Here is a 25836-nt window from a genome sequence, read left to right as displayed (position 1 = left end):
AAGGGGGGCGGAGGGAGCTACAGGAGCGGTGCTCCAGTCGGGAGCGAGGACTTGGTGGTTCCCGGGCGGCCAGGGAGTGGGGACTTGGCGGCTCCTGGACAGCCTGAGAGTGGGGACTTGGCGGCTCCTGGACAGCCTGAGAGTGGGGACTTGGCAGCTCCCAGGCAGCCCGGAGCAAAGCCAGGGGAAGGAAGGCCAATTCTTGCATGAATATCGTGCAACGGGCCTCTAGTATATGTGTGTGTGTGTGTGCGTGTGTGATAGATCTGTGTGTGTGTGTGTGTGTGTGTGTGTGTATATATATATATATATATATATATATATATATACATATATATATATGACCATTTAAATTATCCTTCCCAAAGCCCTTATAAATTCAAAAGAGAAAATAAGATAAAGTTTTTTTAAAATATGTTTTTATTGATTTCAGAGAAAGGAGGGAGAGGGAGATAGAAACATCATTGATAAAAGAGATTCATAAATCGGCTACCTCTTTCATGCCCCCTTCCAGGGATCTAGCCCACACTCCATGCATTGCCCTGACTGGGAAGTGAACCTCAACCTCCTGGTTCATGGGTTGCTGTTCAACCACTGAGCAACACCAGCCAGGCAAGATTATCAAGGTTTTAATATTTATCTTAGTTTTTAGTTTTAGATCAGCGTTTCTATTCAATTTAACAAATATCATTGACTGTAGTAGGCTCAGGGATGACTGAGATATTATCTCTGCCTCTATGTGTATCTTATTAGGCTCTTTATGTGATGTTTACATTTTTTATTGTACGTTAAATATCCCTTGGATAATCATTGAGTGAACTAAACTGTACCCACTTACAGAATTTAATACATGATTTAGTACTTCATTGATTATAACTGTTTGCTCCATGGGCTTAGTTATTTATGGCTTTATTCTGAAATTTAGAGCAGCTTCACTATTGTCATATAATAGTTATATAACATACGAGGTATTGTAGTTATAATCCCTATTGATATGTTCCTAGAAACATTGCAGTGAAAAATGAGATTTGCCTATATTCTAAGATTGTTTTCTATTATAGCCTCTAATATAAAGTAGTTTTTAGTCATGTATTTTTTTTCTATTTGATTTTTTAAAGAGTTGGAATAGTATAGTAGTTATTAGCAGATTGGGATTTGAAATTGATCTCTCTGGGCTCTATCAATTATTAGCTACAGGACCTTAACTTAATTATTTCACATATTTTAAGTTTCTTGGTTTCTTTATCTGGAGAGTGGTATAAGTTTACCTCATGGAATTGTTTTGAGTATTAAATAAGTTAATATGTATTTTTAGAATAGTGTGGGGCAGAGTAAGAACGTAATAATTATCACTTGCTCTTTTAATTTTTAATGTGTAGTTGATTTTGTTTTCCTCCCAGAAAAATAGCTTCCAACTGTTTTCTTCTTGTAGTAAACTTCTATATACATTTCCGGGATGGAAAGTTGGAGTGACGGCTCTTCAGCAGGTTAGTATTTTTTTAAGTCAAAGAAGAAATGGATTTAGTAGTTGTATCTTTCAGTTTCAGGGGTTGATTATATTTTTAGACCTAAACACAAAATAATATATAGACTAGTTTATCTTTATGAATATGCTCAAAATATTGTTTTGGAAATGTAATTGAAAACAGATAATAAAACCTTTGTCTGTAAACTTTGTGGAAACTGTTTTGCCTGAAATTAGGCTCTTAACTAGTCGTTGCTGTGTAGCTGTGTTTACCAATCATTCTGCAAGCATGTCGTCTAGTGCCTTGTACGGAATGGAGATGAGTTGTTCATTGTGGGTCACACAGACATTTGTCAGGTTGTTAAGATTTGTAGCTTGAAATAATTGGGGCCCAAATACTAATATTTTTTTCTGGGCTCTTCCAGAAATAACTGCTATTTGTTTTGAGTATCAGACATGTCTGAATGAATGACTGACCACCAGGGGACAGCCTGTGTGTTGAGCGTCTGCCCCTTCGTGGTCAGAGGGCATCGTAGCGACTGGTTGTTCCACTGTTTGGTTGATTTGCATATTAGCCTTTTATTATATAGGAGGAGGATTGGACATTGATTTTCTGTGCTAAAATAGAGAAACATATTATAGAGCCTGTATGTAAGATCATTATATAAAATGAAGATTATAGTCATAGGCTATTCAAGCTGGAACAGACTAAGTATAAGACTTCTTTTGCCTTTTAACGTATTTTATAGGTTTTTCCTGTTTTCCTTGAGTAAACAACTCTTTACTTCCTTTGTAGTTGGCCTTTTATGTTGTCATGCATTGGCCTTTTATGTTCCCGTGCATATGGCAGGCTTTTATGTTTTCTAAGAATTGTCTTATTTTTCTGTTTACAACTATTCAATGATCTATAGTGATTTCAGACATGAACTTTCATTTCTGTTATGGCTGTTTTCTTATCAAGTCAGCCATGTTTTGGGGAAGGGGAGATGATGGTAACTACCAGATTTGAAGGTGAGAAATTACTTGGGGAAAAAATTATTCTTATATACTTTCGTGCTAAATAACATGATTTCTTCTGATAACATGTAAATAAGGAAGCATATAGTCAGGATTATTAAAGCTGTTTGAAAATATTTTAAAAGTTGAATAATTTAATTTTTAGGCACCAGCTGTGGATGTTGTTGCTGTTGGTCTTATGTCGGGTCAGGTTATCATTCATAACATTAAGTTTGATGAAACATTAATGAAGTTTCGTCAAGACTGGGGACCTATTACTTCTATTTCATTTCGCACAGGTAACTCTTAATTATTGCTACGACTTAAGAACACTTAAAGTGCATTACTCTGAAACTCACAGAAATTTTCTTAATAGATTTTTTTTGTAATTTAACAAAAGAATGAAATACTTGAGTATAAAGAGTCAGAGGAACATTGATAGATTCTTGGTGTATAGTCTTTTCTCACTTTATGGATTAAAAGGGTAGAAAGAAGAGTTGATTGATATTTTATGGTGCATGTTTTTGTTAATGTCTTTTATTTTAATAACAGATGGTCATCCAATTATGGCAGCTGGAAGCCCATGTGGCCATATTGGACTCTGGGATCTTGAAGACAAAAAATTTATCAATCAAATGAGAAATGCACATTCTACAGCAATTGCCGGATTGACATTTCTCCACAGAGAGCCACTTCTTGTCACAAATGGCGCTGACAATGCTCTTAGGGTATTATGATTATTGTTGTTGTCATCTTCCTGGCTCATCTGTCCTACTCTTCAGGTTATTACAAGTCTGCTTTAATATTTTAGCCTGAAACCTAGAAGGTGGAAGGAATGTGGAATAAGATACTGGTAGAGATGAAACAAAAACACAGCAGGTTACATTGATTGCAATGAAGTGAGAAAGCATTATAGTTTATCGCTCCCCTAACCCTCCACTGCAGGGTCAGCAGCCTGGCCAGCACTACCCACTGCCAGTTGATTTATGTCAAAGATGATTTGGCTGCTTGCAGATAACTTACATTGTGGAAGAACCTTACCATTTTATTTCTTGGCAGGTATGGATATTTGATGGTCCCACCGGTGAAGGCCGGCTTTTGAGATTCAGAATGGGACATAGTGCTCCTCTTACCAAAATTAGATATTATGGACAAAATGGACAACAGATTCTTAGCGCAAGTGAGTTTCTGTGCATACTGTTAGTTGATTCCAGCAAGTATTGAGAACAGGGTGCTTAATATGTCAAGTTTGGTATTTGCACATTTTAAAATTCAAATGTCTCTTTGGTTTATTAAGTTTGGTATTTGCACATTTTAAAATTCAAATGTCTCTTTGATTTACTCGGAAATGTGGGGAAAGGGTTAAAGGAAGCGAAGAAGAATGTGTTAACTTGGAATACTCAGGAAACATTGTAGATGATAATTATCTTCATTTGGAGTGTCATTCTGTTTACTAATTCTGAGAGAAAATGGTCAGATTCTGAAAATGTAGCCCTTGCCTATTCTAATAATATACTGAGAATTATTAATATTTCATTCTATTCTTTGTTCTTAATAAGTATACAATTGAATACTGTAATGAAGGATGTAGTTGCAATCTGACTGTCCCAAACTATAACTTCTGTCTTTTCATAGAATCTATAAGATCTGTGATTTAGATGGCCCATGGTTTTGATGAAGCTTGATTAGGCATTTTCTATATATGTCAACAGGTCAAGATGGAACTCTTCAGTCATTTTCCACAATACATGAAAAATTTAACAAGAGCTTGGGACATGGTAGGTCATTTGCAAGGTAGAAAAAAAACCTGTTGATCCCAAAAGAAACATTTCAAGATTCTGTGAGATGACCAGAAGAGGTTTTATTGATACATTTGCTCTTAATAAAATTAAAAAACCCTTGTATGAAGGGCAGTAGTAAGATTCCTAAGATCATTGTTGCTATAGAAGTGGTTGAGGTGCTGCTGTAAGATTATTGAAAAGAGAGTTATCTTGGGTGTAAAAACATATGGCTGCTACCCAAAACACCTTGATGGTCTAACTTGAGCCATCTGTAAAGTGCAAAATTTTAAAGATGGAAAGGAGCTTAGAGAAAGCATCCAAGTATCCCATCTTTTTGTAAATAGGTCTTTTGTTCTCTGTCCCTTCCCAGGGTTTCCTAGCATTTTAAAGATTTTGTTTGCTAAACAAAAATGTTTCCCAGTTTTATTCATAATTACTCTTTTTTGTAAGCTAATGTCCTTGCTCTTCATGCATGTATATACTTACAGATGAATTTCAGGATCATTTTAAAATCAGTATCCAAAATAATTTTTCTTAAATTGAAGAAATTTGATATCTTTAAGAATCTTCACATCTAGCAATATAATATCTCCTCATTCAAGTCATCTTTTCATTTCCTGAGTGAATTTTTTTTAGTTTTCCTCCTGTTGTCCTACATATTTAAGATCACTCAGTGGTAGTTTACATATTTTAATATGATTTTCTAATATTTATTATTTTGCTAACATGAATGGGATCTTTGTTGCAGTTAGAAATATAATGAAATACAAAAATATATTATTTATATTATAATGATATTAAATGCTGCATTGTAGGGAACTTGCTGATCTTTTTTTTTTTTTTTTTTGTATTGGTTCGGTATCTGATCCAGTGAAACTATTTTACTTCTAATTATTATTTGGCTGTTTCTCTTCATTGACATGACTATATCACCATTATTTCACCTGCAAATAAAAGATATTTTTACCATCTTTTATAAATTATATATCATAGTTTAATTTTTCATGGCATTACTTAGCTAAACTTGACAAGCAATTTAATGACAGTGGTAATAACATCTTTATTTTGCCTCTGACTTAAATGAGAATATCTTGAACTTTATAGTTATGTGACAGTGAATAACTTTTATGTACATTTCATTAAGAATGATTTATAGCTATATTCCCCTCTCCCCCAACCATAGGATTAATAAACAAAAAAAGAGTCAAACGTAAAGGACTTCAAAATACCCTGTCAGTGAGACTTTCGCCCATCACAAAGTTTGCAGCTGGTAAGTAACTTCTTGCTGTGTTTTGAGAAGTTCTGCTTTGTCATTTATTTCCTACTATACATTTCTTTATTTTTTTCTATTTTAAAAGATATTTTTGCAAATATTAATAAGATTTGGAAGGTAACCCAAGTGCGTGCTAATATTGTGTGAAGACTGAAAAAGAGTTATTTATAATTTGAACTTGTTATCTATTAATTTCAGGCTTGCTCATCTCTAAGAGCTATTAATAAACAATACTTGATATATCACTTTGTAGCCCTTTTTATTCTGTCATATGCCTAATATAATGAAATTCACTAGCGTAAAAAGGCAAGAACTGAGGATACAGAGCTCTAATTTAATAAAGATCTAAATACACAGATCTTAATATGTACTATCTCATTTGAGCAGTGCTTCATTCAAAGAAGTAATTTGAAGAAAAATGCATAGGTAATGGGATTATTGATTGAAAACTATCATAGAAAATCTGTATAAGCACCATTTTTACTTCAAGGTTATTTTAACAACCTGATGACTGATACTTTTTTTAAACTTTAATTTTGACCATCCTCCTTTTTAGTTTTTATCTTAGGACCGAGTGACGTTTCGAAAACATCTGAATCATGTCACTCATCTTAAAAACCTTTCTGTGGCCCCTTATTACCTTTAGGGTGAATCTCCTTTCTTTACATGGTTTTCAAGACACTTTGCCGTGTGGCTCCAGTTGCCTTGCCCTCCTCTCACCCCTCAAGAAAATGCTTCACTTAGTTGCTGTACTTAATTTTGTTCAGATTACTCTTGGACCTGTGTGTACCCTTCTACCTCATCCTCCCGGTTAATTTTTACTTGTTTTACTGCTTCTTTCATGGAGCCATTTATTACTCTTCCCCAATTTCTTAGCAAACTTCCTGAGTGCTCTTATAAGGCACAATCATACTTTACTGTAATTTCTGCTGATCAGAATCTCTTGTTAGATTGCAAGCTCATTACTAGCAGGAATTACATGTTTATAATTGTATCTCTAATGTCTAATGATAACATGGACGATTATGTGCTTAATAAATGATAGGTGAAGAAATTAGTGGGGTAATGAAAGCAATTGGTTTATGATTTTAATTACGTTTTAGAGGAAGCTCGTGAAAGTGACTGGGATGGTATCATTGCTTGCCATCAGGGTAAGCTATCTTGCTCAACCTGGAACTATCAAAGATCTACAATAGGCGCTTACTTTCTCAAGCCAAAAGAGCTGAAGAAAGATGACATTACTGCAACTGTAAGTGAGCTTGTTTTAAAAGCATTTCCTCCCCATAAAACCATCTTGTAATCTTGTTATACTCAACTTTATTGATGATAATATTGGTTGAAAGAACATAAACATTTTCAAATTAGTCCCTAATAATATTAAGTTTTCCAGCTTACAGAGAATTACTTTAGGTTTAAGTTAAGCTTTGCTTAATCAGATGTAGTATGTTGGTTTCTTAAATTTTCTTACATAGGATTACTCAGAATACCCTTTGAAGATTATTTCAGCATTAATATATATATACGTTTTAATATGTTTTATTGATTTTAAAGAGAGGGGTGGGGGGAGAGAGAGAGAGAGAGAGAGAGAGAGAGAGAGAGAGAAAGAAACATTGATGTGAGAGAAACATAGTTTGGTTATCTCCCACATCTGCCCCGATCAGGGATGTAACTAGTAACCCTTTGGTGCACAGGATAAAGCTCCATCCAACTGAGCCACCAGGCCAGAACTATTAATATATTTCTTCACCTGAATTATGTTGAGTGTACAGTATTATATTCAATAAATATGAATCTGAAGGTTTCTTCCCCTCTTTATTTTCATCCTTCCTTCCTTCCTTGATTTCTTTCACTGTATGAGTAGGATTTAGGTAAATCTTTAATGCATAGTAGGATAGAAGTTATTTAAATCCTTTATTTCTTGTTTTTCCGTGTATGTCTATTGTGATAAATGCCTTTTAGAGAAATTCTGATTGAGTACTGTCTAAGCATATTTAAATACAGATTTTAAATGACAGTGTTTATTTTTAAGTTCTTATTCCTCTTTGAAATTTTATTTTTGTTTTCTTTTGTTAACATGTGAATCTTCTGTTAGGTTCAGTTTTAAGATATAAAGAAAAATGTCAAATTTGGTTTGCAGAAATATTACCTCTGCTTTTTCTTAAACAGTTTTATTGAGATATAATTCACTCATTTAAAGTGTACAATTAATTCAGTGGTTTTATGTATATTAATTGAATTGGTTCACCAAATTCTATTACTAATCATCACCAAAATTTTATGAATTTAATTTTAGAACATTTCCATCACCTCAAAATGAAATCCTCTATTGTACTTATTAGCAGCCATCTGCATTCTCTCACTTTTTCCCTCTCCCATCTCCCTAGACTAGAGGCCCAATGCACGAAATTCGTGCAAGAGTAGGCCTTCCTTCTCCAGGCTGCCGGCACCGGCTTCTCTCTGGCATCTGGGACCCGGGTTTCCCTCGCAGCCCCGGCTTCATCCGGAAGGTTGTCTGGAAGGACATCTGGAAGGACATTGGATCTAATTAGCATTTTATGCTTTTATTATTATAGATAGATAGACTAGAGGCCTGGTGCATGGGGTCCCTTGGCCTGGCCTGCAGGGATCAGGCCTAAACCCACTCTCCAACATCCCTCGAGGGGTCCCAGCTTGCAAAAGGTCAGTTCACAGGTGACACACCCCAGTCAGGCTCTCTCTCTGGTTCTGGGTGCGTCACCCGAGAACTGCAGCTGCCAAATCACTGCAGCTCGGTAGCTCCTACGTTTAAGCGTCTGCCCCCTGGGGGTCAGTGCGTGTCATAGCTACCTATCAATCCAGGACTGCTGGCTCCCAACTGCTCACCTGCCTGCCTTCCTGATTGCCCCTAACCACTTCTGCCTGCCAGCCTGATTGATGCCTAACTGCTCCCCTGCCAGCCTGATTGCCCCTCACTGCCCTGCCCTGCAGGCCTGGTCACCCCTAACTGCCCTCCCCTGTAGGCCTGGTCCCCCCCCAACTGCTCTCGTCTCCCCTGCAGGCCTGCCGCCCCCCCCCCCCCCCCCCCCCAACTGCCCTTCCCTGCAGGCCCGGTCGCTCCCAACTTCCCTCTGCCAGCCTGGTCTCCCCTTGCTGCCCTCCCCTGCAGGCTTGATCACTCCCAGCTGCCTTCCCTTGCAGGCCTAGTCCCTCCCAACTACCCTTCCTTGCAGGCCTGGTCACCCCCAACTGCCCTCCCCTGCTGGCCTGATTGCCCACAACTGCCCTCCCTTGCAGGCCTGGTCCCTCCCAACTCCCTCCCCTGCTGGCCATCTTGTGTCCACATGGGGGCAGCCATCTTGTGTGTTGGAGTGATGGTCAGTTTGCATATTACTCTTATTAGATAGGATAGAAGATCGATATATAGATTTGCCTAGTCTGGCCATTTCATATAAAGGGAATCATACAATATATGTTCTTTGTCTTCTTTTACTTAGCATAATGTTTTCAAGGTGCATCCATATTGTAGCTTGTATAAATACTGTATACCTTTTATTGCTGAATAATGCTCCATTTTGTGTATAAACTTCATTTTGGTTAGCCATTGGTCAGTTAGTTTATGGACCTACTTTTGTGTTGTTCCTACTTTTTGGCTATAAATACTGCTATGAACATTGGTGTATAGATTTTTATGTGGACATGTGTTTTATTTCTCTGCATTTATATCTAAGAGAAGAATGATTAAGTCATAATATAATTCTGTTTAACATTTTTGAGGAACTGCATTTCTAACCAGCAATGTATAGAGGTTCCAATTTCTATACATCCTAGCCTTGTTACTGTCTGTTCGTTTGGTTATTGCCATCCTAGTGAGTATCTCATTGTGGTTTTAATTTGCATTTCCCCAGTGACTTAATTATGGTGAACATTTTTCATGTGCTTATTGGCTGTTTGTGTATTTTCTTTGGAGAAATGTTTATTAAGTCATTTGCCCATTGTTTAATGGAATTGTTTATCTTTTTATATTGAATTTTAATAGCTCTTTATATAATCTGGGTACAAGTACCTTATCAGATACATGATTTGCAGATATTTTCTCCCATTCTATGGGCCATCATTTTGTTTTCTTGCTGGTATCATTTTCTGCCTAAGATTTTTTAACTTTAGTGAAGTCTAACCTATTTTTTTTTTATACTGCTTGTGGTTTTAGAAAAATCATTGCTTAACCCAAGGCCATGGAGATTTACCCCTGTGATTTCTTCTAAGAGTTTCATAGTTTTAGCTGTTATTTTTAGATCTATAATCATTTCTGAATTAATACTGATATCTAGTTGTTCAGCATCATTTGTTCAGAAGATTATCCTTTTACCATTGAATGATCTTGGCATCCTCGCCCCAAATCATTTGACATTATGTGAGGGTTTACTTCTGGATTCTCAGTTCTCTTTTATTGTTCTACTAGAGGCCCGGTGCACGAAATTCGTGCACGGGGGAGGGGGAAGGAGGGGGGGTTCCCCTCAGCTCAGCCTGCAGCCTTTCCAATCTGGGACCCCTCAAGGGATGTCAGGCGACCCGGCTGATCAGGGGAAGGTGCCAGCCCCATCACCCCGCTGCTGCAGCCACTGCCAGCCACTGCAGCCGCCAAGGTGTTTTCATCAACACGGACTCTAGTCCCTTCACTGTGAAAAAATGACAACTTTCTTTAGGCATTTTCAAGATGTATCTTTCATAGGATATGACATTTCTTTTTCTTTTCTTTTTTTTTTTATCCTCATCTGAGGATATGTTTCCATTGATTTTTAGAGAGTGTGGAAGAGAGAGGGAGAGACAGAAAGAAACATCAGTGTGAGAGGGACACTTTGATTGGTTGCCTCCTGCATGAGCCCTGTCCTGGGCCCCGGCCAGGTAGGAGCCTGTAACCTAGGTACATGCCCTAGATCAGAATCGAACCTGGACCCTGTGGTCATCAGGCCAAGGCTCCAACCATTGAGCAAAACCAGCTAGGGCAGGATATGACATTTCTTAGCCCCTCCAGTAGCGGACCTTCATTTTTTCCTCCAGGAGTGGGGTGGAAAAACCTTCTTGGATTCTTATAACACAAATTACCAAGAACACTGCAAGTGGTGGCCTACAGGGAGCTTAGCCAATGAGCTGTCAGAAAAGGTATTTACTCTCAAACCGGTTTGGCTCAGTGGATAGACCGTGGGCCTGCAGACTGAAGGGTCCCAGGTTTGATTCCTGTTAAGGGCATGTACCTTGGTTGGAGGCACATCCCCAGTGGGGAGTGTGCAGGAGGCAGCTAATCGATGTTTCTCTCTCATTGATATTTCCGACTGTCTATCCCTCTCCATTCTTCTCTGTAAAAAAATATCAATAAGATATATATGTTTTTCAAAAGGTGTATCCTCTGCAGCTCATGCAGCCCCTGGATTGTGTCCACTGGGCTAGGGGCGTGTCCCTGCCACCCAGTGGTGGCCCCTGGGGTCTTGGCACACCCCAGAGTCCAGCAGCCATCCCCCTGTGGAGGGCTCTGGGCTGGGGGCATGGACACGAACCGCCACTTGGTGCCGGAGCGCGGAAAGCCACTGGGGGTGGGCGGGAACATCCCCGTCGCCTAACGCCCCCGAGGCCAGCAGCTAGCCCCACCATGGGCGCCAGGCTGGGGGCATGCAGGGACCCTGGGCTGCACGCAGCGGTGGCCGCCAGGGTCTCGGCACACCCCAGAGGCCAGCAGCCAGCCCCCCATTGTGGGCGCCGGACTGGGGGCGTGGACCCAAACCGCCACTTGGTGCGGGAGCATTTGCAAGTGGCTGGGGGCAGGGCCAGAACATCCTATCTCCAAATGCCCCCGAGGCCAGCTGCCAGCCCCACCATGGACACCAAGCTGGGGGCATGCAGGGACCCTGGGCCGCATGCAGCGGTGGCCGCCAGGGTCTCAGCACACCCCAGAGGCCAGCAGCCAGCCCCCAGTCGTGGGTGCTGGGCTGGGGGCATGGACCCAGACCGCCGCTTGGTGTGGGAGCATTTGCAAGCGGCTGTAGCGACACGGGGATATTCACACCCCACCAGGCTGCTTGGTGCCTGCATCCATAGGCTCCGAGTGGCCAGGGGACATTCTGGGACCCCTGGCGCTCAGGACCTAAGTGCGGGCCTACGGGCTAGGAGCGGCCTGGGTCCGGAGGATGTTTCTGGGACCCAGGCCGCTCAGTGCCTGCATATGCAAATTAACCACCATCTTTGGGTTAATTTGCATATTCACTCTGATTGGCTGTGGGCATAGCAAAGGTATGGTCAATTTGCATGTTTCTCTTTTATTAGATAGGATATGTCTATCTTCATGCCAGTACCAAACTGTCTTGATTTTGGTATCTTTTACCCTTGTAGTAAGTTTTGAATTCAGGAAGATTGAATCTTTCAAGTTTATTCTCCCGCTCTCCTGCACCCCCCAAAATTGTTTTGGCTATTCTGGTCCCTTGCATTTCCATATGAGTTTTAGGATGAGCTTGTCAGTATCTGCAAAGGAATAAATTAAAAATTGAAGGCAGATGATAACACAATTATTCTGACTTTGTATATTTCAACTGAGTTACTTCAGTTATGTTTTATGGTCTTGGATAATAATTTCTTCATACTTCTTAGAGAAAGGAGAATCAAGCAGATATTTCTTATATATCCAAATACGGGAATGTTTAAGAAAATTAATGAACTAATTAATTTATCATGCCATTGTATTCATCCAGAAGTCTAAGGTTATTTTTAAAAAGAGTAAGGTAATTAGTAGATAAAAAACACTATGGAAGCTGAAGTACAATAAAAATGTTAGTTATTTGCTGTGTCACTTGTGTTTAATTTTTTTTCCCCTAAGGCAGTGGATATAACTTCTTGTGGAAACTTTGCTGTAATTGGTCTCTCATCAGGAACTGTAGATGTATATAACATGCAGTCTGGTTTACATCGAGGAAGGTTTGGTGAGGATCAAGGTATTGCATTTTTTCTTATTAAAAAAATAATATAGATAAGTATGAGGCTAATAACTCATTGGCATGTATTAAATTTTTGACTGCCAGCCATTTTGATGGGCTATTGTCAACTCTATATGACAGATACTGCCATTACATCGTATTGCCACCATGTTGAAATACTCAGAGAATTAAGTCACAGATGTTATGGGAAAGTAGATAATATACAAATTAAAATTTTTGTTTTCTTGCTTTGAGCAGAAAATCTTAACTGTTTTTTGAAACTTTTTGTGTATTAATCTGATCAACTTTGTTTTTACTCGAGCAATATAATAATCTCCCTACTCCCTAAAATTCAGAGTAATATCAAAATTTTAGGAAAGGTAAATAGTGGGACTTAGATATTTAAATAAAGGAATCACTCTGTGCAGTATTCAGAGAGCCAATATCAATTCTTACTCTTTTTTTCTTTTAACATATGCTTTAAAGCTCATAAAGGGTCTGTTAGAGGTGTTGCAGTGGATGGATTAAACCAGTTGACAATTACGACTGGTAGTGAAGGATTACTCAAGTTTTGGAACTTTAAAAACAAAATTTTAATCCATTCTATGAATCTTGATTCATCTCCAAATATGATGCTGCTACACAGAGACAGGTAAAGTTTCTCTTTTAATGATAATGAATTTTCCTCTTGATGTTTTTGGTAGAAGTTCTTAATTTAAATAAAGTATATAATTTACCAAGTGGGGAAAAAAATCAGATTTTTAATATAAAAAGAATAGCATTTTGCTTATTCAGAATCCAAAGGTACACTTGATTTGAAAAAATTACAATGCCTGTGAGATTTTAGTTCAAGTTTTTGTTTGTTTGTTTATTAAAACTGATGCATTTATCTTGCTAGTGGCATTCTGGGACTCGCCTTGGATGACTTCTCCATTAATGTTCTGGACATAGAAACTAGAAAGATTGTCAGAGAGTTTTCTGGACATCAAGGCCAAATAAATGACATGGTAAAACAAGCTAAATGTTTAAACAAAACTTGACTCATTTCTGCTTCTATTTAGTTTAAAAATGTTCAAATAATTGAAATTGTTTTCCTTGAATAGCATTAAACTACTCATCATACTAGTATGAGGAAATATTTAAAAGAAATAATTTGGAGACTAATTTTCAAAGAGATTTTTAAAGAAAATACAGAATTAAAAGAAAGTTTAGTATTTCTCATAGAGTTAATGCCATCAGATTAAAATATATATCGCAGAGTTTATCTTTTTCTCTTAGACTGCAAACAGGACCAAAATATACTTTAGAGATTGAAACGTAGGTATATCATTTCTGACTTAATATTAAACTAGGCTGAAGGAACTTATTTCTGGTTTTCTACATGCATAAAAAATTAATACTAGGAGACTTGGAATATGTGGTACCTGGTATGTGCTAGTTTTGTTTTATTTCTAGAGTTTGTATAGCTTAATTCCAAAAGAGTTTAACTGATAATGTGATTTAGCTTACTATTGTATTCTTATGGAGGGATCTATGAAATGATAAGAAGCACTCTTGTGTATGTAGAGGACCATATTAAGTTTATATTGTCATTTTGCATCAATTGCAGATTCCTTGATTTATTTGAAAAGAGAAAAAAATAAAAATAAAATCCTAGCTACTGAATGCCAGTTCCAACAGCTACTTTTACTTATTCATTCTCATACCAAAAGTCAGAATTTGCAATGCTTACCCATTTCCTTAAAAATAAGGAGAAATGGTCAGGAAATGGTGTTGTTCTGGAGATTGGAGATTGGTAGAACTACCCATCAACAGAATTTGTTGTGACAGTATCTACAGAAATGAGGGTGGGAGTGGAGTAATTATGATGAAATAGCATTTTTTAAAACATCTGTAAGTGCCAACAATCTTCCTGTTTTTGTTTTTTTCCTTCTCACATTTTCAACTTGTGTGTCTGGAGTTTCTAGTACTCAGTATTAAATTATTCCTCTTAAATTAAATCTATGAGGTTTACTTATCAGATCCTTTTCCCCGTCCTCTAATAGCTTGTTCTATTCTGTAAATTGATCTCTCTGTACCTTAAGTTTTGAGTTTCCACAATATTACTGCAGCCCTGATGAACAAATTAGAGTTCAATTATCCAAATATCATGTGCCAATATGGATAGTCATGATCCCTAATAAATGACATGGTAAAACAAGCTAAATGTTTAAACAAAACTTGACTCATTTCTGCTTCTATTTAGTTTAAAAATGTTCAAATAATTGAAATTAGACTTCTGGATGCATACAATCTACTGCCATTATAAACCCTAAAGTTTTCCTTTTGGGCCTTCTTCCACATCTGATGGGATTTAAGCCTCAAAACACTTGCTACAGGCAAGGAGATAGCTATTATTACTCATTTTTACTGATAGAAAAGCTATATCTCGTTATGAGTAGTTTATAGTGTAAATTTATTTTGAAACTCTTTTTGCAGATTTAAGTTATATTTTGGAAATCAGACATGATTAATGAAGAAAAGATTTTTAACTGAAACTATAAGTAAAAGTATAATGACTTTTTTAGTAACGTTAATATTTTAAGATAATTTGCATTCAAAATTAGGATTATTCTTAGAAAGCTAGTCTAATATATAGACTCTTTTTAAGAAAATGTAGTTTTTTGTTGCTTTCACAGATACATTGTAATCAAATTAGGTAACAAAATATTTCTACTAGTAATTGAATGCTCTCAGAACAGCAGCTTTATATTTTAAAATGATTTGTAGTTAAACACAGTTTGTTAATTGTCTATAAATATAGGAGATTCTGGAGTAAATATTTAATTTTTACTGTTAATTTTCAAAAGTTTTTATAATGCCTATAAAAGCCTAATCCTTATCTATATCCAAATCAGTGGTATATAAGAAATGGTTTCTTTTATATAAAATAAGGTAGTCTAAATTTTACTCAAACTTAGTTTTTCATGTAGTCTGCATCTTTTAATTTATTGCATTCTTTAAGCTGTTAAAAATTCAGGCACAAACATTACAAACATACGTATACATGTATACACGCACACACACACACACAGATTATGTATGTACTCTTCTTTATTTTTTTTTAACTTAAAGGCTTTCAGTCCTGATGGTCGTTGGTTAATAAGTGCTTCAATGGATTGCTCTATCAGAACTTGGGACCTTCCTTCTGGGTGGTGAGTTTATTTTTAAATCCCTAACCTCTATCAGAAAATTTCTCAATCATTTTACCTGTAATTAATGGATTATGTGCTTTTAAAAATATGACTCAAACTTTTATTTTGTATGTTTTTTTGTTCATACTGAATTTAGTTAAAAGGTCAAAAATCTTAACTTTCCTTAATGTATGTTATATATTCTCTGTCTCTAACATAATTCTTGAAGGAAGACATTTTAGATACCTTCAAGAATGAAAAGATTTGGATAAAACCCAGTAGGGTTCAGAAATCTATCTGATAGACTTAGAGTGCTTTGTTGTTGTTAAAAATTATATAGGAATAGCCCTGGTCTTTGTGGCTCAGTTGGTTGAGCATTGTCCCATGCACCGAAGGGTCGCAGGTTTGATTCCAGGAACATACCCAGGTTTTGGGTTCAATTCCTGGTTGCGGTACATAGAGGAGGCAACAGATCAATGTTTCTCTCTCTCACTCCCTCCTCTCTCTCAAAAAAATCAATAAAAAAATACTCTTAAAAATTATATAGGAATAGATGCAGTTTAAAATCGTATTAACATAGAATTGCTTAGGAAGGAGTGATGGGAGTAGCAAAGTATCTAATTAACAAGAATATACCATAAGGAAAGACATTGGTGAGAAAGAAGATGGTACTTTTTAATCTTCTGAAATATTTCTAAATTACTAAGCTCTGTCCAATTCTACTTACTTTTTTTTTTTTCTGAGGAATTAGATAAGCTCATACTTGAAAGCACTTTGACCTTTAGAAAGGAAAAACCCTGATGTAATCATTTCCTTTCAAGCTTGCTATAGGAATGAGGCACAACTATTTATCCAGCATAGGCACCTGATTTGGAATATGTGCAACAAAAGAGTGTTACTAATTAGTCCAGCTCTAATAACTAGGAACTTATGTCCACACATGTTTCTCTTTTTCATTTAAAATAGAGTAAAGCAAAATTTAGTTACTGGGCTGTGTCCTCTAACTTCAAAAAGTTCACCTAAAGTTGGTATTTCCTTACTTTAAAAAAAAAGGCATCATTAGAAATATTAGTAGTTTAGGACTTTTGCTATTTTTCTAAAAATGAACATTGTAATTTGAATTGCTTTAATTACAGTAGGAAAGGTGTACAAGTAATAGAGTTGACATGTGCCCTTGTCATTTCCTTTTTAGTAGTTTTAGTTCACATTTAGATGGGAGAGATAGCTTAATGTTCAGTAGTGCTAAATTGGCAAAATATTTTTACAAAGTGGCAAGTTTATCTTTGGAATGGAAAAAATAGGATCTAGAAGCATTTAAACCTATCAGTCTTTGACTCAGCATTAGTCTTTCTGCTAAATCTTTTATTTCAGTAAAAAGTTATGCAGATTTAAATTTGAAAAGTTTTTGATTCTGATATCTTTAGGTGAACACTGGGGCAATTTTAAATGAATATAAAGGCATGAAGTTGGCAGAGACACAAAAACAAGAAATGAGTCACACAGGGATTATTAAAAGAAAATAATTATATCTACACTGATTGAACCAAAGCCTAATTTTAATAAAAACAAAAATAAGTACTACTTTGGCTAAGATTGGAAATGGAGTAAATGAGGAAGCTTGAAAAGCCATGTCACACAACTGTCGCTGTCTAATTACAACTAAATTAGCATTTACCATTAGCTACTAAGCACTTTATATACTTTTATTTTTCATCTTCCCTCGTATTTGAATGGGTGTAGGTACTATTACTGTTATTAGTTCCATTTTACAAATGAGGAAATGGAGGCTCAAAGAGAAGCGACGTGACTTGCCCATGGTGGCATATTTCATAAATTACATTTTGCTGCAATAAGCATTGGAGGAAAAAACATTTCTCAACAGTTTTGCTTTCCACCTTGCTTGGGCTGTGTCATATGTTATTAAGAATGAACTAATTTTATTGATGTAGAAGATAATAAGGAAGTGAGGATTAATGTTTCATCATACATCCATATGTAATTGTTGGGGTTTTTGATTCCCCTGTTTTTAAATCATAATTTATATAACAATCTTTGGAGATTCCTAGTTCTTTCTTCAGTATGCAGCTTCTTCATTTACATAACATGTTAAATATTTAAAGAATGAATATGCTCATTACATAGTCTGAAAAGTGAAACTATTTATGAGTAAACCTTTGGGTGTGGTAACATACAGGTGTATCTACCTGGAATTGTGCCTATCTAAAACAATTGCATAGGCACTGAACTGTTTCCTGTAAAGTTGTTTTAAAATAGAGAAAGTTTTCTTATTTTGTAGGGTTCTCAGAGAAGCAGAGTTGAAATTTTTTGTCATTCCCTACCACTATCATCTTTATTTCTTTTTTTTTTCAATCTACTGGACGTTCATGTTGAACTCTTTTGGGGATGAGAAAAGTATAAAATAGCTTTAATAGATTTTTAAAAATATGTTTTTATTGATTTTGGAGAGATTAAAGGAGAGGGAGAGAGATAGAAACATCCTATCTAATAAAGAGGAAATATGCTAATTGACACTCATGTCATCGCAAAGATGGCGGCACCCACAGCCCCAATAAGGAGGGAATATGTTAATTGACTGCCACACCCTCAAAGATGGTGGTGCCCAGTCCCCTCAGCCCCGCCGGGGTGGTAGGGACCCAGCTGCTCCACGCACTTGCCTCTGGAGTCCCCCAGTCCCTTCAGCCCTCCAGCTGCCCAGGGCCTGCCCGAGGCGCAGGTAACCAGGTCTGGCCGAGGCTTGCGCTGCCGGCAGTGGCAGTAGCAGAGGTGAGTTGGGGGTGCTGCCTTCCCCTGATCGCCAGGTGGCCTCCCACCCCTGAAGGCTCCTGGACTGTGAGAGGGGGCAGGCCGGGCTGAGGGACCTCCCCGCTCCAGTGCATGAATTTTCATGCACTGGGCCTCTAGTCAATGATAAAAGTGAATCATCGATCCACTGCCTCCTGAATGTCCCCTGCTGGGGATCAAGCCTACAACCCAGGCATGTGCCTTGACCAGGAATCGAACTGTGACCTCTTGGTTCATGGGTCAATGCTCAACCACTGAGTCATAGAAGTTGTGCAGCTTTAGTAGAATTTTGCATTTTGTTCTGTCTCATTGCTGTTTTCTGAGGAGCATTGCATGAGAATAATTGGAATAGAATATTATTTTGCATTTCTCCCTGAGGCAAAACCATCCCTTTCTTCTTCTCATTAAAGATTTTTGTGTAAGGTGATTCCATTACTTTGGAAATTGATCATCTACACACTGTCTGCATTTGTTCAGGATATAACCCAGGGGTGAGGAACATCCGGCCTGTGGGCTGTATAAGGCCCTCGAAATCATTTGGTTTGGCCCTGGCAAGGCATTAGGAGTGAGTTAATTAAATGTTTAACCAAATACAGCAGGCTAATTTTTAAGTTGACAATATTGTTTGACCCACAAATGATGTTATAAATGTCCAAATGGCTCTTGGCAGAAAATAGGTGTCCCACCCCTGATATAACCAGAAATGACTTTTAGTATACAGGGCTCTGTGCTTGAAAATCTGATTTCTTACAGTGAGGATTTTATTAATGTTCTCTAAAAAAGTATATACCTTATCTGGGACTTTTCATTCTGTGACCTTGGTAGGGACTATATAGTAGTTAAGTCTGGGATTAAGCCTGCACACTTATGCTTTATGAATTAATATGGCCATGTAAAATATGCTTTGTATGTGGAAATCATCTTCCTCAATTTGATGCTTTTACATAACGGAAGGTCTGTCTACCCACACACAACAGCTGAGGAATCAAGTTGCACAATGAATTTGACAAAATAATTATAATATTATATAAAATAAATTTGCTCAAGCAGTAGATTTTAGATTATCTTTTTAGCAGACATGTTAGGACGTTTCACCCCTCACATAGTTAAGTTAATGCACAAACATTGATCAAGACAAGAAATGGTAAGATCTGAAACTGCTGTGTTTAGGATTAATTTTCACCTATATACATTGGAGTAATGTTTCTGCTCTGGGTTGTTTGGGTTAGATAACAAATAATTTAACAGTCTTTGGTATATAATAAATGTTTACCAAAGTTTTATTTTCCCCAATTCTCTTGATTCTCAAGAGAAGGCATTCTTGTGAGCTTCCAGAGTAAGTTTGAGCAGAAATCAGATGGGTTATTATTCACCTTTTTCCCCATAAATAAGAATTAAAAAACAGTCATTGTCCTAAGCACACTTTGGTGTGTGTTTCCAGTGTTCTTAATTTTAAGGAACATTATTTAAGTTGTACAGTATTAATTACACTCTGAACAATTGAGAGTGTAATTAATTTTTTTTAATTAATCCTCACCTGAGAGTATTTTCCCATTGATTTTTAGAGAGAGTAGAAGAGAGGGGGAGAGACAGAGAGAGAGAAACATCAATGTGAGAGAGACACATTGATTGGTTGCCTCCCACCTGCACCCAAACCACAGCTGTGGATCACGCCTACAACCTAGGTATGTGCCCTTGATTGGAATTGAACCCAGGACCGACCCTTCAGTCCATGGGCCGATGCTCTGTCTACTGAGCAAAACTGGCTGGGCGAGAGATTTTATTTTGGACAAGTCACTTAATGTCTCCACTGGAGAGACTTCATTCACGTCTGCGCTGTTTGTGAATCACCAGTGTAGACATTCCCAGCATGTAAATGTGCTGTTGAGCTGCTTATTATACTTTAGTTTCAGCAGTGGTTTTACTGATTTTTATAGTGATTAAGAGTACAGACTGCTTATGTGACATTCTTGGCTCAATTTTCTACCTTGAGCAAGTTTTTAAATCTTACTGGGCCTCATTTTCTGATCTATATATATAATCTCTCTCTCTCTCTCTCTCTCTCTCTCTCTCTATATATATATATATATATATATATATATGTGTGTGTGTGTGTGTGTGTGTGTGTGTGTGTATATATGTGTATATGTGTATATATATATATATATATACACACACACACACACACACACACACACACACACACACACACTCTAGAGGCCCAGTGCATGATTGAATCATGCACATGTAGGGTCACCTACACGCTTTTGCTTTCGATCACTGGGGAGCTGGGTGCCTGTCTGCTGGTGCACCAGGCCTTTTGGAAGCCTCCGGCTCAGCGGAGGCTTCTGAAAGGCCTGGTGCCGGAGCAGACAGGCACCCAGCTCCCCCGCTTTTGATAGTCCGCGGCGGGACGTGAGCTCGCTGCCCCAGAGGCCCCTTCTGTTCCGCAGCACAGCCATGGTGCAGACGCTGGCCCAATCAGCTACCTCGGTCACCCCAAGTCCCGCCCCCTGCGCCTCCCGCTGGCCCAATCGCAGGCGTAGTGGAGTGATGGTAATTTACATATTACCATTTTATTAGGTAGGATAAGGTAATGTGCAAAATAGCTGGGAGTCACGACCGGCTCAGGAGGAGGCTGCATCACCACCACTCAGGCCAAGCTGTGCGCTGAGAGGCGACTACGTGCTGCCCCCAGCCCCAGCAGACACACACCAGGGGAGGGGGGCAGGGTGTGGCTCTGAGTGGCCACGGTGTGGCTCGGAGCACGCCCCCGGTGGGTGGCGGCAGCCGCCTGAGTGAAGCAGCCCCAGTCCCAGATGCCTGGCAATGGCAGGAGCAAAGCAGCCCAGGTCCTGGGTGCTGGAGGGAAGCCGGTGCCGGCAGCCAGGGAAGGAAGGCCTATTCTTGCACAAATCTTCATGCATCGGGCATCTAGTTTATATAATAAAGACAGATCTGCCTCATAGGGTAGTGAGGATTCAGTTAGCAGACTCAAAGGCTCAGGATACTTCCTAGCATAGAATACTAAAAAAAAAATTAACTATTGTTATTATTTTTCTTTATTATTGTTATTATTATGTTTTATTTAATGTAGATTCTGAACTTCAGTCATTTTGTTGTGCCTTCCCATGGATAATGTACTGCCTTCAGTGAATAAAATGGTTTTTAAAATATCTGTGATTAAAACAGTATATTTTCTCTTAAAGTACACAAAGTATTCACACCCTTAGCCAACCTAAGAAGCTTCCTTTGCAGATCTTTCTCTTTGCTCATTAAATTCATTCATGTCACTTCCTGCTATCACCATCCTAGTTCAGATCTTTAATGCTGTTAGATGGCTGCTAGCACAAGTTCACTCTTCTTCCTGTTCAGATATACTCTACATTCTGATGGCAGATTTTTTATGAAAGTGAAGATTACATTACTGTCTGCTCACAAGCCTTCAATAACTTTTCATTGATTAAAGTAAAAACAAACTTAGGTATTTTGTATTCAAGAGCCTGTATGTAGCCTTATGCTTATGTACGAAACTGCACTCCTCACTAAACCCAGTTGTTTTCTCCTTCACCTGGCCCTCCACACTTCCCTCAGCCAGGATACGCGTTCTCTGCCATCAACATCCATTGAATCGTATCCATTTGGAAGGCTCATCTCCAACACTGTGTTTTCTGAGAAGCCTACACTGAGCCTCTATCCTGGGGGTGATCACTCCCCCTTCCTCCCCAACTTTTCAGCCCCTCCAACTTTTCAAGCTGTGAGACTAGTTTTTATACACTGCTTTATGGTTATGGTCTGTAGACTGAATTCTTTCATATGTTTCATGTATAGTGTGGTTACCTATTTGAAAAACAGACTTGCTTGAGTTTTTTTCATTACTGTTTTCTTTTTCTTATTTATAGTCATTTTAATTTCTTCTGTTGCCTAAGCCTTTTATTATTTTCACTGGGATAATAAAAGTACAAGAGAGTACTGATAATTAGATTTATTTAAATGTGTGACATCTTCAGAAATGTTCCCAAGTCAGTCTACCAAAATGGCATTCCAGAAACTTTCTCTGGCTAATTGATCAATTTGATATTCCGGGTCATTCTCATTAAGAGAGGTTATTTTCACATAGTAACATTACTGACAAAGCTCTTTGTTATTGATGCCTTTCTGGTATTGGTGATTACTAAAAAATAAAAATGAAACTTTTCTGTATTATCTCATATTATTTTAACAAAAATAAATTTGTGAATTAAATGTTTTGGTAGAGTTTAACATCTTGATCCTTTTATAGCCTTATAGACAGCTTTCTGTTGGACTCAGCTCCTCTCAATGTTACTATGTCCCCTACCGGAGACTTTCTGGCCACTTCCCATGTGGACCACCTTGGAATTTATCTGTGGTGAGTTCATTCATATAGTTCTGTTTGGGGTAAGGAGGAGAAGGAAGATGATATTGTCAGACAACCATAGTTGCTAACATCACCTTTTTTTTTTTTAAATTTATAAAATGGAAATGTCACATTGTTGACAGAGGGTTAATTTACCATAAGTTTATGGCTGATTCAGCATCTGCTTGATAATTTAGAAACCTTTGTTCAACCACACAATTGATTTTTGTCTGTTATTTTATTTAGCTTTTATTTTGCAGAAAAGACATGTAAATTTTAAAATGTTAGAAAAATGGGAGTCCATAGCCAGGTCCTAGCCCTCCTGCTACTACCCCAATACTGCTTTATAACCTTAGTGAGTCACCGTAAACTTCGACTACTTTATCTATAAGGTGTTGTTTGGGAAAGGTGCTTGCTGAGATCGTTCTAGTTGCATAACTCTTCACACCCAACTCCATTGTGATGAAAATGTAAGAGGTCAAGGTAAATGGTCCATCATCTGGGCCGAGAAAAAAGTGTTGGGTATTTCCTAAGGTCAGGTGTCTATGTCTTTTAACTGTTATTAATTATTGAGGAAGAGAAAAAAACTTACCTTTTTTTTCTAATTACAAAATTTTCTAATTAAATTTTTATGACACAAAAGTAAATTCAGTTTGCAATTGAAATACACTCTGGCCACCTTAATAAGCAAAATGGAGTATCTCCTGGAATCTGTGAAGCTTGAACAATCAAGATAAGAGGAAAATAGTAGCTATGGGACCTTAGCAGCTATGTAGTATCACTATTAATATAGCTCAGAACCTCATTTCCCCAACTTTTATTTTTCATTCTAAATTCATTATGTATGGAAAACAGAATCTGATTAACTCACTTTGGGATTGGAAGTTACATCTTGATTAGTCATTCAAGGTCATGGTATAGGGTCAAGGTAGCAGAAACATGGCCACTTAGAGGGCCATTCTAGGGAAGGAGAAATCCATGACTGTTTACAATCTCAAGAATCTGATTATCTTACTCTGGGTCTGACTTAACTCTCTGAGTCTGTCTTTCCTTCAGTTAGGTATTATTTCCTTAACTGAAGGTTGGCAATTATCAAAACAATATAAGGATATGGAGATTATGTTACTTTATAAAAGTACTACCTAGTACTGATCTCTCAAATATTTTTGTGTACTACATTAATAATGTTTATGTACAGCTTTCTTGTGGTAACATCTATGACATGAATCAAGACATTTTCAAATTAATACTATTTTATTTATCTTTGAGGTTGTTTTTAAGTTGTACGTGATTGGAATCTGTAGCCAAATTCAAAATTGTAGAGTAATTGAAGTTTTTTTGTTTGTTTTTTAGACCAGTAATTGAAGTTTTTCCCAAAAAAGCCTATATTTATAAGTTTTAAAATATGGCTTATGTTTTTATTTCCTAGGTCCAATATTTCCCTGTATTCAGTTGTTTCATTACGGCCACTTCCCACAGATTATGTTCCTTCAGTAGTGATGCTTCCTGGAACTTGTCAAACCGAAGGTAATCACAAAATAGTAATTTTTTGAAGTGTAATATAAACCTAACATGGGGGTATTGCTGCTGAAGGCAAAGTTTAATCTATTCAATCGAAGTATTATTTAACTGATATGAAATATTTTGAATGACTTCATAAATTTTTACAAAAATGTGATTGATAATGTTATCTAGTGGTATTAGGGAGAAGTGTTTTAGGTCTTGTGATGGGAATTATAGTTAATGAGAAGATGAGGAAATTAAATAAGAGTTTAACAAATCTACATTGAGTAAACGTGTTATGAAATACTAATAGATTTGGTCTGAATTAAATTTCTTTTACGTGATAAAAATATTATTCTGTATTAATTTTTTTTACCCCCAATTTTTGTTTTCAGATGTAGAATTATCAGAAGAAACCATAGAACCAAGTGATGAAATGATAGAGTATGATTCCCCAGAACAGTTGAATGAGCAGTTGGTGACTCTATCCCTCCTTCCTGAATCACGGTGGAAAAATCTTCTTAATCTTGATGTTATTAAGGTACTACTATAGTACAGTGAATATTCACCCCTAAAGACACATTCCAGAAGCATTGTCTTTAGTAGAAATAGCTTCCCCTACTTTGAGAGCTTTAGGAGGAATAATTAATACCTAAGAGCATGGCATTTAGTTGAATCCCGTTTAATCTAAGTGTGATTATCCAGAATTCTCTTTATATATATTAATTTTGAGAGCATTCAGCAGACCTTTGGATACAGCAGAAGTACAGCCTACAACTGCAGAGCTATTAGAAATTTGATGTTTTTAATACCGTCTCTATACTACTTTTTTAACTTCTAAAACAAGAAAAAATATTGCCACCACGTGTGATATCTATCTATCACTAGTCATTTGGAAATAAAAAGACTTTCAGTAGTCTTTTTAAAATTAAGCTTCAACTACCATTTATTATTCTATATGCTACTCTGCCAACTATAAGAAGATGTTTAGAGCTTGCTGTGTTGGATCCAGGCATGTAAGTTAATAAGAACTAGGTACTAGGTAATGTCCTGTGACAGTGCCAATGAAAAAAACCTGGTCTCTTTGTATTTGAGGAAATTATAATTTTACATGAAAAATAGATAATATATTTGTGTTTTTCAAAGTATGTTTTATGATCCTCATTTGTGAGTAGTGAAAACAATTGAGAGGAATAGACTAGAGTAGAAAATTTTAGAGGCCATCCTGTGATAATGCTAAGCATTGATTATGAAGCTTGGTTTGGTAAGATATACACATACATTCATTAGAGGTCATATGTATGCAAGTCATATTGTGGGCTGGCCATAAAAAATGTGTAAGGACATCGATAACTATGACAAAGTAATAAGTATTTTTGTAACTAATAACTTAGTACCCAACAGATTTGAGTGTCTTGGGTAAGGAAAGTTTTCACATGTTAATTTCCTTAAAGCTTTTGCCCAATCTGTCAGCTAAAGGTAGTGCTCCATGGACTAGCTTTAAAAACGACGCATGAGCCCTAACTG

General features: G+C 37.2%; 1 protein-coding gene across 5 annotated transcripts in view; it reads left to right on the top strand.

Annotated features, from left to right (window-relative positions):
• The window catches only part of WDR36 (WD repeat domain 36), a 40376-nt gene that overhangs the window by 9837 nt on the left and 4703 nt on the right, over window positions 1-25836 (top strand). For 4 of the 5 annotated variants that reach the window (XM_054715008.1, XM_054715007.1, XM_054715010.1 and 1 more), the window contains 14 exons: window positions 1433-1487; window positions 2628-2760; window positions 3014-3189; window positions 3521-3641; window positions 4174-4239; window positions 5426-5512; window positions 6619-6764; window positions 12357-12471; window positions 12940-13105; window positions 13352-13460; window positions 15568-15647; window positions 22711-22818; window positions 24236-24333; window positions 24705-24850. In XM_054715008.1, the coding sequence (XP_054570983.1) occupies window positions 1433-1487; window positions 2628-2760; window positions 3014-3189; window positions 3521-3641; window positions 4174-4239; window positions 5426-5512; window positions 6619-6764; window positions 12357-12471; window positions 12940-13105; window positions 13352-13460; window positions 15568-15647; window positions 22711-22818; window positions 24236-24333; window positions 24705-24850 (1606 nt within the window). The remainder of the gene's footprint in view (window positions 1-1432; window positions 1488-2627; window positions 2761-3013; window positions 3190-3520; window positions 3642-4173; window positions 4240-5425; window positions 5513-6618; window positions 6765-12356; window positions 12472-12939; window positions 13106-13351; window positions 13461-15567; window positions 15648-22710; window positions 22819-24235; window positions 24334-24704; window positions 24851-25836) is intronic. The other variant, XM_054715009.1, reaches the window with a different exon arrangement.

Source organism: Eptesicus fuscus, chromosome 4 (assembly GCF_027574615.1).
Source record: "Eptesicus fuscus isolate TK198812 chromosome 4, DD_ASM_mEF_20220401, whole genome shotgun sequence".
Classification (NCBI taxonomy): domain Eukaryota; kingdom Metazoa; phylum Chordata; class Mammalia; order Chiroptera; family Vespertilionidae; genus Eptesicus; species Eptesicus fuscus.
This window is presented reverse-complemented; position numbering and strand designations above follow the sequence as displayed.